The sequence below is a fragment of the Notechis scutatus genome, chromosome 3, assembly GCF_049901735.1.
Source record: "Notechis scutatus isolate UNSWTSFEM ecotype Mainland chromosome 3, rNotScu1.2, whole genome shotgun sequence".
Classification (NCBI taxonomy): domain Eukaryota; kingdom Metazoa; phylum Chordata; class Lepidosauria; order Squamata; family Elapidae; genus Notechis; species Notechis scutatus.
Window position 1 is genome coordinate 87,414,016 of NC_142011.1, and position 13,758 is coordinate 87,427,773.

At 36.6% G+C, this 13,758-nt stretch overlaps 1 protein-coding gene across 4 annotated transcripts in view; it reads right to left on the reverse strand.

The window, feature by feature from the left end:
* Window positions 1-13,758, reverse strand: part of ABCD3 (ATP binding cassette subfamily D member 3) — a 50,094-nt gene that overhangs the window by 25,311 nt on the left and 11,025 nt on the right. The window contains exons 3-11 of one of the 4 annotated variants that reach the window (XM_026671841.2): window positions 12,794-12,892; window positions 12,328-12,416; window positions 9,121-9,190; window positions 6,685-6,782; window positions 4,991-5,114; window positions 4,539-4,595; window positions 3,503-3,645; window positions 2,670-2,739; window positions 92-161 (exon numbers count right to left, since the gene is read on the reverse strand). In XM_026671841.2, the coding sequence (XP_026527626.1) occupies window positions 92-161; window positions 2,670-2,739; window positions 3,503-3,645; window positions 4,539-4,595; window positions 4,991-5,114; window positions 6,685-6,782; window positions 9,121-9,190; window positions 12,328-12,416; window positions 12,794-12,892 (820 nt within the window). Of the gene's footprint in view, window positions 1-91; window positions 162-2,669; window positions 2,740-3,502; window positions 3,646-4,538; window positions 4,596-4,990; window positions 5,115-6,684; window positions 6,783-9,120; window positions 9,191-10,771; window positions 10,842-12,327; window positions 12,417-12,793; window positions 12,896-13,758 lie in introns of all 4 variants that reach the window. The other 3 variants (XM_087960650.1, XM_026671842.2, XM_087960649.1) reach the window with 3 other exon arrangements.

A 13,758-nucleotide genomic window follows, 5' to 3' on the forward strand; every position in this document is an offset into this window, starting at 1 on the left:
GGAAGGAAGGAAGGAAGGAAGGAAGGAAGGAAGGAAGGAGGGAGGGAGGGAGGGAGGGAGGGAGGGAGGGAGGGAGGGAAGGGAGACTTACATTTAGCAATAATGGTGTCTATAAAGCCCATTGTAAACCGGAACAAAATGAAATTGTGCAGGTGCTCTACCTAGGGCAATAAAAAATGGGAAAGTTATGTTAATATATTTTATACATGGTATTTAAATGATGGATTAAAAATAGATTGTGTCTCAGTCTTTCTTAGGATGTATTTATTTTATTTGGAAACAAAAAAGAAAAATGTTGCATTCTACAGGAAGGAAATACTTATCCAAAAATTGAAAATGTATAAGTAGCAGGCTACTTTTGGCAATCTTTTTTTTTTTTTTAAATGGTACTGTCTTTCATAAGTTCCAATTTTCAGAAAACATATTGCTGATTTTATTGCTATAGTACATTTTAAAAATTGTAATAATTTCAAGATAACCTTTTCATTCACCATTTAATCAAATTTATATATTTTTATATTAGATGTCCATGGATGAGGGAATCATGAGCCTTTTGAAGCAATTACTGTGTATCGTTGAGCGTTCCCAAAAATAAATTTTTTAAAAATGATCAAAACAATCTCAAGATATCTCATGCAAGAATAGTAATCTTATGAAATTTGGTTCATTTTGTGTAATTTAACTGCATATGCCTCTCAGTTGGTATCGTGCAGGCAATAAATAGCACATTGGCTTACAAAGTAGTCTCTAATTAAAGATCTTAGCTTGCATAGAATAGCATGAGCTTGCTTAAGTAAAACAGGACTTTAGTTGATTTGGTGCCAAATCCTGTATGAAAAAGTTTCAGAAGATATAATAATCTCCCATTTAGATGAACAGAAAGTGGATATAAGGAAAAAGAATGAGAAAATTGTTTGGGAAAGAGTGAAATGGTGTATGCTACAAAATACCACAAAAATATGTGGAGTTATGAGAAGTCTGTGAAAAAAATACTTGGTGGAATGTTGATAAAAATGCTACAGGTGAGCAAAAAATCATTCGACAGCAGCATGAGGACCAGAAAAAAAATTGTATATGTGGATGTGTATGCTACACAGAATGTAGTCAAAGACTAAAAAAATAGTTAAGATTAAAAATGGCAAAGAAAATGCAGAACAATTTTGAAATATACATGCACGTATATATGTCTTAAAAAAGAATTACAGAAGCTGTATTCAATATGTGGTTTACTTATGTTGACAACTCCCAAGAATAAAATATGCAAATAGGTAAAGAAGGATCTTGGAATGTCACATCCGTCAAGGAAACCTGTGGCACATTAGAAATTAAACTTGAATTGTGATATGAATTTTCAGAGGCAAAAGTCTGCAACGTGAAATAGGTTTTTGCCTTTTAAACTTCATACATCAAATTTATTAAGCTTTAACAATAAGATTTGTTTTGCATCTCAGACAGGGCTTCAACCTGCTCACAACTAAAAAAGTGAAAATATATTTATAATGCAATATGGGAAACTAAAAAAGTGTATTAATGGTGAGGGGAAAAAAAGACTTTGGTGCTTGTAAACGGTACTTGTAAAAGTCAAATACATTTTTTTTTAAAAAAAAAAGTCCACATCCAGGATCAACAAAGCTCATTTGTTCTGAAGTCACTGGGTCTAAAGGGCATTTTAAATCAGACTTAAGGAAAAATTAAAGATATAAAGGCTGAGAGGGGAAGAAGATAATTAAGCAAGTTTGGCAGTATTTTTGGAGAGTGGATATAATCAAATTGAATCAAATCAAATTGAAGGAGACAAAATCCTTACTACAACTAAAGCATTCAGAGGGCCAATTTATAGAAAAGGCCAATATGCTACAATCAAGTCCCCTCCTTTTTATCTATATCTTTTGGATTTGCTTTCAGAAAAAATAATAGATTCTTTCACCTTGATTGCAACCAATCAAGACAAACAGAGACTTCAACAGATAATTAGAACTGCAGAAAAAAAAAATGCTACCAATCTGCCTTCCGTTGAGGACCGGTATATTGCATGAGCCAGAAAGAGGGCTGTAAAAATATCTACAGACCCCTCACATCCTGGACATAAACAGTTTCAACTTCTACCCTCAACGCGACTTTAGGGCACTGCACGCCAGAATAACTAGACACAAGGACATTTTCCCCCTATGTCATCACTCTGCTAAACAATTAATTCCCACAATTCTGTCAAACTATCTAAAAAGGCAGTATTACCATCATTATTCTCATCTTCCCTATTACCTATCTCCTTAACTTCTTATGAATATAATTTTGTTGCTTGTATCTTACGATTTATATTGTTTACTTAGTATCCTAAATATGATTTATGTTGATTGCTTATTTAATATCCATGACTATCACTAAGTATTGTATCTAATGTTTTATGATGAATGTATTTTACAATGACTATATTAATGATCTATCACTATTGTTGTATGTACATTGAGAGCTTACATACCAAAAACAAATTCCTCATGTGTCACACTTGGCCAATAAAGAATTCTATAATTCTATTGTTTTTCACTTTTCATTAAGTCATTGTCTCATGCAGATATCCCTCTAGCATAGGCACCTTTCGTAATCTTTAACATCACTGTGCCAAATGTTATGGATTATTTATATTACCAAATGGTTTGACACTAACTTACCAGTTTGTGAAAAGCTTTGTGAATTGTCTGTTTTTCCCTTTGATTCCCATTATAAAATGCAATTTCCTCACTGTAGAAAAAAAAAAAAAGGTCTAATCAGCACATATTTGCAAGCAAGATCAAGCTATGCAGCAGGAGAATGAGGTGGGATTGTCCACAGGTGATAAAAATGTGTAATGGCACCTGCCGTTTCAGACAACTGGTTGGAAGTCATAATTTTAAATGCTCCCTCACTCTCTTTCCCTGCTTACTACACGTTTTAATCCTGCCCTGCAACACAGAATCACATTGGCTGTTTCAGCATTTCATGATTTTCAATCTCCCACATGTCTGGACCAGACCCTGAAACTAGTCTTACAACTAGTGAAAGCTTGCTGTAATAACAAAATTAGCAAAATGTTCTTGTTCAAATGACCAAGCAGAATAACTCAGGGTGCATGCATTCTTAAATTCTTAATTACAGCCATACCCTTGATTCTCTAATAGAATTACCAATAACTACTCCCGATTTTCACTGCTTTTGCATTAAAGTTCACATTAAGTTCATATCACATCACTACTAACTTCAACTTTTTTTTAATAAAATGGGTATTTTAAGAAGTTGTTTTTTAAGAAAAGAAGTCAACTATCTTAGGATGCGCTTCCTACAAAAACTGAATTACCCTAAAACAAATTACAACAAATCAAACATATACATCTTACTCATTCAGTTTTCAGATGAAAATTCTTTGTTTTCATGTTATGCCAACCAATATAGACAGGTTTAACATGAAACATTTTGATTTTTTAAAAATAAATAACAACATAAAAGACTTGATTTAGCCATCTCATACCTGTTTGTAATGAGCCGTGAATTGACGTATCTATACTCGCCTTCGTATTTTTGTTCTGTAACCGTCATCTTACCAATAGGTCTTCTTAAGCGTGTAAGGAAAAAGCCTGAAAAAAGCAAGTAGGCCATCATGGAAGAAGGGCCCTGAAAATATCAACGAGTAAAATAAGACACAACTTCCAGAATAAATCTGTTAACAATATTTTCTTTTTCAAAAAGAATGCATCTAGCAATCCATCTGTGCAGAGGCTGGTTACAAGGAAAAGTATCACTTGACTACAGGTTAGAAGTTACTTCCAACTGCAGAAAAATGTAATCAATCTCAAAGTAAGACCTGCCAATTCTGAAATTAAATAACATTTAATTATTTTTATAAATGACAGCAGGTTCCAAATATTTGCTTCTGAGTAAATGCTTATAGGATATCGTATACGTCAAGGGCTGATCTATGATAGAAACCTTTTCTGAAAGATTAACTTATTAATACATCAATTTCTATTACAAAAAATGTGTGCAGGGATGTGGGCATGCATGTCTGTATATGTTTAACTCTGTGTTGACTCCTGTTGACTGCCTGGATAAGGCCTTGCAATTTTTTCTTGCAAGATTTCAGAAGTGGATTGCCATTGCCTATAGATCTCAGAGAGCATGACTGGCTCAAGATCACCCAGCCGCTTTCATGCGCAAAGTGGGACTAGAAATCACACTCTTCAGATTTTTAGTCTGATACCTTAACCACTACAGCAAACTGGCTCTCTACAAGAATGTTAATGTATGTAAAATTCTTAAAAGTCTGAATAACCTATTACATTATCAAGGCATTGTTAAAAGAATACCCCGCATTATATTTGTTTATAGAGGATACAGCACACATTTGACAGATTATAATAAAATGGTTGAAAATTTCTAAATTTCTTATCATTTTAGTTCCAAATACTTCTCAATATTACATTATAGAAACTTCTCAATAATTCATCTCTCCTATTGAATAGTATATAATTCATATTTAAAGTGCATAAATAAAAATACAATTTTACCTGTGCTCCTATTGCACTTGTTAGTTTGAAGATGTATAGAACAATATCCAAAAATGGCTGCAAAATAAGATTTAATGGTAAATATTGGTTATGGGAGAAAGCATGCAGCGTTAATTTTTATTTAAAAGGACACCTTTAAAAAGATGTCGGTTTTTTCAAATAAATATAGCTAAAATGTCTCTTTATAACTTAGTCTCTCAAAGATTATGTGAATGTTCTGATTCACTTTTAAAAAACAAAAAATCTGTATTTAAAAATATTCCTATAATAGAAGTCAGTTTCTAAATAGTTTTTGCTTTCTCTACTGTTTAAGAGTTATTTAAATACAAGAAAAATCTTTAATTCAGCAGTTTTTCAGTTTCATGCTGAGAACGAATATTTAACTTGCTACTATGTAAATAATATTTCAACATGCAGATGACAACATAATTGCTTTTTTTCTTCGCACTTACCTTGCTGAGGTTTGAATATAGGTCCACTACACTGTTACAAAATTTTTCGACGTCTTGTGTAAGCAGCTGATCAGGATTGCCTATTCTGTTATCCAGATTGCCCATTTTGTAGAATGTGTAACTCCTGAAATGTCAGGAAATCACATTATATAATCAAAATATAACACAATAGTTTTACTAAATGATTATCTACATTTATATTTATTTATTAAAATTGTTGTTCTCCCTCCCTGCAAGGCGACTCTGGGCTGTTTATAAGATGAAAAGAAATAAAACTATACATATACTTCTATACATGTGTGGATGGATGGAGGGAGGGAGGGAGGGAGGGAGGGAAAGGGAGAGAGAGAGAGAGAGGGAGAGAGAGAGGGAGAGAGAGAGAGAGAGAGAGAGAGATTATAATTAAAATTATCATTAAAAGATGGAGAGGAAAAAAATAAGAACTGCAGGGGTGAGGTGGGATCTGTTACGAGTCCATCAACCACCTCCACTGTGACACTGCCCATTGGAATGAGGTAGTCCCTCAGGTAACCTGGATCCATGCCACAAAGGGCTTTAAAGATGATAACCAACACCTTGAATTGCACCGGAAGCAAATTGGTAGCCAGTGTAACTCGTGGTTCAGCAGTGTGACATGGGCAACTCTAGGGTCCCTAAAGCCACACTCTGTATAAGATGTAGTGTCCGAATGCTCTTCAGGGCAGACCCATGTACAGCACATGCAATAGGCCAGATGTGAGATGACAAGGATTTGAATGACTGACTGCAGGGGCTCCTGAACCAGGAAAGGCTACAACTGGCGCACAACCCGAAGTTGTACAAAGGCTGCCCTAGCCTTGACTGCCACCTGCTCATGAATCCAGGAGAAACCCCAAATTGCGAACCAGGTCTGTGTGGGATAATGCCCCCCATCCAAACTAAAGATGTCAAAGTCCCAGATCTTAAAGCTCCACACTCCCAAAGCCATTCAGTCTTATCAGGGTTCAATCAAGGTCTGTTGTCCCTCATCCAGAACTCGAAAGCCTCCCAGGCACCTTGAAAGGGCAGAAATCGCATCACTCGGGTCACCAGGGGTGGAGATGTAGATAACTCAAAGTACCGACGATACCTCAGCCCATGGTGACAAATGATCCTACTTGGTGGCTTCATGTAGAACGAGAGGCAAGAACCCTGCAGCAGGCCACAGACTGTGGCCTGGAACTCTCACTCCCTATCAATACCGATTGGGACCTGATCTTGGATAAAGGAGCCCAACCAGCACAAGACTCCATAGCTGGCCCAAAAGGATATTATGATCGATGGTATCGAAGGTTGCTGAGAGATGAAGGAGAGCAAGGATGACTATACTACCCCCATCCTACTCTTGTCAGAGATCATCCACAAGTGCAACCAGGGCTGTTTCTGTCCCTTAACCAGGCCTAAATCCTGACTGAAAGGGATCCAGATAATCTATTTCATCCAGGATCCTCTGAAGCTGCCAAACAACTATCTTTTCTACCACCTTCCCCTAAGAAGGGAAGAAATGGACAACAAATTATCTAGGCAGTGGGATCTTGCAAAGATCATGCAAGGAGGCAAGGTGAACCGGTGCCTTCTTATACATTAATTTATATATTACAATTTATATTAACTTTAGAGTTTATTTAATTTTAATCTAATTTAATGTTAAAAACTAAACAAAAAATATTACTTACTGTAGGTATTGCTCATAAAGATACTTGGTAAGCCGGACACGGAAACACAATTTAAGTTCATTTAGTCCGTATTTCAAGAAGTTATTCACTAGGGAAATCTATAAGTAAGAACATATCAGTAAGAACACATAATCCAATCTGCTGAAAGCCCACCACCACTTTAGATCCCAACAGATGGCAAACTAAAATCCAATTTAAGAATACAACCCACAAAGAATTCATCTGCAATCCTAGCAATGTTTATTTGGGAAATAAGCCCCAATAAACTGAATGCAATGTAAACCTGCATAGGATTGTGTTGTAATCCGTTTTTTAAAAAAACTTCATGAAGAAATATATGCTTAGATACAAAGCACCAAGAGGAAGCTTGAAATGTAGTAGTATTTGCTACTCTGTGAATTTTTTCGCCAGGTGGTGAGTTTCTCATGGCACAATATCACAATATACTGGGGATTATATAAATTACAGCATGTCGGTGAACAATCTTTTATCTGTAAGGATCACATATTGGGTACCACCAAAGAAATAGAAAGCAGCAACAGTGGAGTGGGCTTTCTCTTTCATATGTGTGAATCAGGACTTTCTAATTCTTTCTTTGATTTTGAAAACTTTTCATTTTTTCCCCTCATTTCTATGCTAGGATTTGTTCTGTTGGCTTTTCTACACACAAAAAAAGCTTTAACATGCTAATATGTTACTACAGGTCTCAATTATCTACAGCAGGGGTGTCAAACTCAAGGCCCATGGTGCTTAGTTCTGGCATGCAGGTCCACCCTGGAAACAGTGAAGGACTGGCCCGCAGTCCCTCTGCTAGTGAAAACAGAGCTCAGGAGGGCCGCACGTGACTCTTCCAAGCTCCGTTTTCACTGGCAGAGGGTTGCAGGAGGCTGTCCCAGCCAAAAACGGAGCTTGCGAGCCTATTTTTGCTGGCAAGTGCTCGGGCCACCACAGGTGCTTCCCCATGAGTGACGTCAAGTTGACGCCATGCCCCTCCTCACCACGACCCCCTCATTCTGTGGTCAAACATGATTCTGATGCTGCCCTCAATGAAATCAAGTTTGACACCCCATATCTACAGTAAGGCTTTCACCTACCTGAACTGGCCCATTTGATATGTTTTTCCTGGAAGAAGCTTCTGCATATTCTCCACTTTTATAAGTAAGGAGAATGGAGGACATGGGGTCCTACTTCTCTGGCTTTGTGAAATGATCTTCCCTTGGAAATGAGACTGACACCATCCTTCTTCACATTCTGAACTCTTCCCCAGAATGTATAGGGACTGGTAAAAGTGTTCGAATTTCCATTTCATTTAACCGTTGTGTTTCATGTTTATCTTATATTTTGGTTGCGCTATTATTTTCTCTATTATCTGCCTATCCCAAGCCCATGCCAAATCCAGTCTGAGCATCTGGCTGAAAGTGTGACAAACCATAATGATATTTTTTAATGTTTACGACTTTTATTTTAATGATATTTACTGTGGCTGTTTTATTGGCTGTATATTTTACTGCATTGCCACTAAAATTGTTCATACTTCCTATATGATGGGGGCTCATGATGAAAGGGGAAGTCTTTTCCTTTTCTTTATTACATTCTTATTTTTTCAGTTTTTAATATGTTTAATGTTCTGTTCTGCCCCTTTCTTTTCTTTTAGTTTGTATTAATTTTTATTGTAATCACAATTTTTATTAAAATTACTACATAGGAAAAGAGGAACTTGGATTATTTTTCTCATATCATATCCCTTCAACAGAAGGGAAAAGAATTGGCCAAGAACCAGTCTTGAACTCAGAGTTACTTTTGAATTGTATTAAGAGTATCGAACAATTATTTATACCATCAAGTTTAAATTCCTACAAATGGAATTCCTTGCTCTTACTTTGATGTAGAGCCCCAAAAATATTTTTTTTGAAAAATCCTTTCTTGTATAAAACACTTCCCCATCAGTCTGGAAGAGGAGCTGTTCCATTAATGAAGTGAGAAACTACCATTTTGTTAATGATAAGAAGAGAAAAAACACACCAAAATTGTATCTTATGCACTTTGATTCAAAACCAAAATGGAACAAGCAGTTTATCAATTTTTAAGTATGTTTTGCACTATTAAATACTAACTTTCCCTAAGCTTTTATTCTCTGGATATAGACTATTTTATTCCTCCTGTTTCATTGTGGTTGGAGTGACATTAAACAAATCTTTCACATTAAGATCAAGGGTGGGCAACTTGGAGCACTGCAAATAGTTTGGATGATAGTTTCCACAACATTGTGTCATGTTGTAGACCTAACTTCTGGAAGCCACTACAATATAGTGAGTGCATAATTGAAGTAGGAAAAGAAATAAATACCGCAAACGGCCAAATGTTATTTGAAAAGTTGTGACTGAATACCTATTCAGTTTACCCCAAAGAGGTCAAGAACAAAAAAGCACCACTTACAGCAGGCATGGCAGCGATGAAGTTGAACAAGTACCTCTTGAAATCTTTTCTACTGCGGCCAATGATAGCACTGCAAACCACCATATGCGCAAGATTAGTGTCAGAAGCAAGACCCATCCCACAATGTTTCCACAAGGACAAGTGGAAAGCCGTGAAAATGAACACAAGAAAAGATCAACAAAAGAAGCAGCAAGACTATCTTTACACCAGGGGTGTCAAACTCGTGGCCTGTGGGCTGGATGCATCACATGCTGGCCCTGCCCCCACCTGGTTTAGCAAAGGGGGGGGGAAAGTCCCGATACATCACATGACGTCGCTGTGATGCTGCCAGTTTGACACCCCTACTTTACACCATATCAACATTCAGATGTGCTCCCACAACTGTGGACAAAGCGACAACTGAATCAGTGAAAGCCATCACCTTCCTTTCTACCCGTGGTGAAAGCCATCACCTCCTTTCCTACCCTTCACACCAATGGAACTAATTATACAGGCGGTGGTGGGTTTTAAACTTCCACATACTGTTGCCCATCTCCTTGAAGACACCACACTACAAAGAAGTTATCGCCAAACAAGCGTATTGCTAAATCCCATGCCTCCATAAGGCCTGCTTAACCTACACTTCCATCCTGACGTCACTGAGATATATATTTTCTCCATTTCTGCTGTCCTCAGGACATGGGTTAAGTTAGGTCTTCCACAGGAGAAAGCATGGGCTGCCACTATAAAAGGCAGTTCTGTGCTTTTTGTAAAAAAAAAAAAAATAACCAACAAAAAAAAATCCCACTCCTACATTACACTGAGCCTCTGTGGCACAGTGATTAGAGTGCAGTACTGCAAGCTACTTCTGCTGACAGCCAGCTGCCTACAATTTGGCAGTTCAAATCCCACCAGGCTCAAGGTTGACTCAGCCTTCCATCCTTACGAGGTGGGTAAAATGAGGACCCAAATTGTTGGGGCAAGAGGCTGACTCTGTAAACTGATTAGAGAGGGCTGTAAAGCATATAAAGCAGTATATGTCTAAGTGCTATTGCTATTATAGCAGCAAATGCAAAAAAAAATTAATAAATAGGATTCAAATTGGATAAAAGCCAATACATATAGAGGAAAAAAAGAATAGGTCAAGGAATAAAAAATTATATTCAGGAAGGTGAAGAATTTGGTAAGAAAAAAAATAATACTAATGGTTTAGAAACATAGCAGGGAGAAATTTGACTACAATCATCCAATGATCAGCAATGTTTCTTAGTGAGCTCATCCTCAACTTCCAGAATTCTCAGCCAGCATGGCCAAAGCTGGGAACTGCACTCCCAGTGACTGGGAATAATTCGATTAAGAGCAATCTAGAACAAGATTCAAGGTGGCATTGGCGGCAATTGAGACTGTTTACTTTTAATCTACTAAGTGGTTGTCTTTGGAGTAGCAGAGAACAACAGTGAAAGTCACCAGCACCATACTGTATAATTTGTAAGAATACAAGTTTTGAGGCAATTAATAAAGCTTTAGAAAGAGTATACAATTTAGCTGATATTATTCAAACTAAATCTCTCTGAAGTCAAAAACCACTGGGGAAAAGAAGCAATTGTTTCATTTATGCATCAGTTATGAGCATAAACATTGTAGATACATGCTAATATTTATGTCTCTTTACCAGTGGAATGGAAACTACAAATTTAAAAAAGAAATCCTTGAATAGCGACAGATTCCTGCTTATGATTGCACTGAAAGAAAAAAAAAATGGTCAGAATTTAACAGTTTTATTTCTGACTAGGCAAAGTAATCATAATATGCTTTTATTGTACAAAGAATAATGGATAATTACTACAGGCAGTCCTCAACTTAGCGACCACAAGTGAGCCCAGAATTTATGTTGCTAAGTGCAAAATTTAAGTGAGTTTTGCCCCTGGCTTTTCTTGCCACATTTGTTAAGTAAATCACTGCAGTAGTTAATTTAATAAAACAGTTGTTGGGTGAATCTGGCTTCCCCATTGACTTTGCTTGTCACAAGGTCGCAAAAGGGGATCACATGACTCTGGGACACTGCAACGGTCATAAATATGAACCAGTTGTCAGGTATCCAAATGTAAATCATGTGACCATGGGGATGCTGCAATGGTCACAAGTGTGAAAAATGGTCATAAGTCACTTTTTTCAGTGCCGTTGTAACTTTGAATGGTCAGTAAATGAACTGTTGTAAGTTGAGGACCACCTGTACTACAGAAGTCTAATAAACAACATCCCTCATAGACATCAACATTTGTAAGGTAAAAATAATAGCTATCCATTTACGTTTCATAGAAAACAGGATTACTGCATGAATGTCAACATGGAAAGTGTAAATTTCCTCTCCATAAGATTCTTGATGCTAAGAGCAAAACTCTTGATATCCAAGAGTATTCATGGTTTAGATGACTAGTGCCCACAATATTGCATTGTACATGCAACATGGGAATATGGAATCATGTATTACCTTCCATAAAATAATCTCATACATATATGCGGTTGAGTGACACACTCAAGTATGTTGAAATACCAACTTTTAAAACTCCCAGTCAACAAAACTGATAGTCATGCTACTACGGAATTCTGAGAGAGAAATCCCAACATATCTGGGATTTGGGAGAAAACTATGATTTTTGCACCTCACGAGAGCACCAATTGAGCAAGGCTAACCCTTAAACTATGGTTTTTGCTTTTCTATGAGCCACACTGGTTCTTCTCCAGGGAGCTCCAAGAGAGACTAAAAGGGTAGAGGAGAGCCTCTGGCCTAACATGGCATGTTCACTTAGAAATACATTTTGATTTTGTATTGTACTTGGATGAAGCCTTTATATTTAGTCATTGAAGACAAATATCATTTATCTGTATGAAAACTCTGTTTGTAAAAATAGTAGTACAGTAATCCGTAATCCGTTCCATGACTTTGGTCGCAACCCAATTTGGTCGTGACCGGAAGCGAGACTGACTGTGCACGTGCATACAAAATGAATGGCGTGGAAGGGGAAATTGCCACAGCTGTGTTTGATCGCCACACGAGTATTTGTTCACAACCAGATGCAAAAATTTTGTGAAATTTTTGGTCATCACCCAATTTGGTCATGGTCAGAAGCGTTTGTGACCAGAGGTCTATTGTATTAGCTTCTGATATATGGTAACATGGAAGAATAATGGTAGGAAATTGGTTTGAAATATATAAATGACCCTTACCTCTCGATAACTGTTCCATTATGAATCATCCAGATGTCACAATATGTGCGAAGTACCAACATAATGGCAATAAGTATCAAATAACCTGTCTATTATAAGAAAGTTATAAAAACAATATTTAAAACTGTATTAATTTTAGCAGCTTTACACAGAAAGCATACAGATCTTTTCCAACCATAAAGAATCAGTACAAATTAAACTATAAAATAAAGCTGTTTATAATGTTGATTTAAAAATAAATCTGTTCCAAATATGAAGTACAGATAGTCCTTGACTTACAACCAAAATAAGGACCAGAAGAAAAATCACTGTTAAGCAGTGTGGTCATTAAGTGAGATATGATGGGACTGAATCCTTCACGTTGAATTGGCATTTTAGAGATTGCAGCCAAAATACATCTGAAAGACAAGCTAGTAAGGCTTCAAAACAAAAGTATTAGACTGGTTATTCTCTATTTGCAACTTACCTCTTTACAAAATGTCCTGGGGACCATAATTTTCAGAATTTGCCAAATTCTTCCAACAAATACTTTATCTACTGCAGCTCGCTCTTTCTTGACTTCTTTCTGCATAGATTACAGGAGGAAATGGTCTCATCAAAACAATGGTATCTTAATTATTTCAACATAGCTAAACAATTTAATGTGAATTACTCTCTGAATCCTAGATCTGCCAAATGAAGAAGACGTATGTTTTTGCTTTACAAAAGAAACAGGGCTTGCTATTTTCTTCATTATATTAATGCTGTATCTTTATTTTATCAATGCTTATTCCTGAATGAATCAAATAGGTTGTAAATCTAACCAGCCAGGATAGACCAAAAAAGACTGAACTGGGAGATGAACTTAGTAGTACATGCCTACCTGTCCTTCCACTTCCCACACCAAATTGGTTATTGCAAGCAATTTTTCTGTTATTTCCAGGTGAAAATCAAAAAGGTAAAGCAGCTCTCTTTCTCCTGGATTATATTCAGTAATAAAAAACATGACCTTACGTATTTTAGCAGTGCAAGTGAAAATTGCTTACAATTTGGTAGGATATTTTACAGTGATATAGAATAAATAAGTAAATAGAGTGTTTCAAAGAGGTGTTTTGCAAAGTGTGAATGAAATCTCTCTTTGAAGCGTTAAAGCAGTCGCCTCCTTTGCCAAGCTCATGTGGCTGTTTCAAAGGCTGTTCCACCCTTGTCGATCTGCATGCCAGCACAGCCATCAAATTCAGGCCCAGAAAAACAAACACAGCCCTCTAAGTAGTTACACAAGCTTTGCAGAAAATGCAGCTGCTTTATCTTTCAAAAAGAGGAGATTTACTTACACATGACTTAACTCCTTTGAAAAGTACTTCTTTCAAATGTTTTCCATGTCCCTATTTAGTATTTACTTCTCATTCATCCACACATGTATGACCAGTTCTTAAGAACGGAAATGTACGT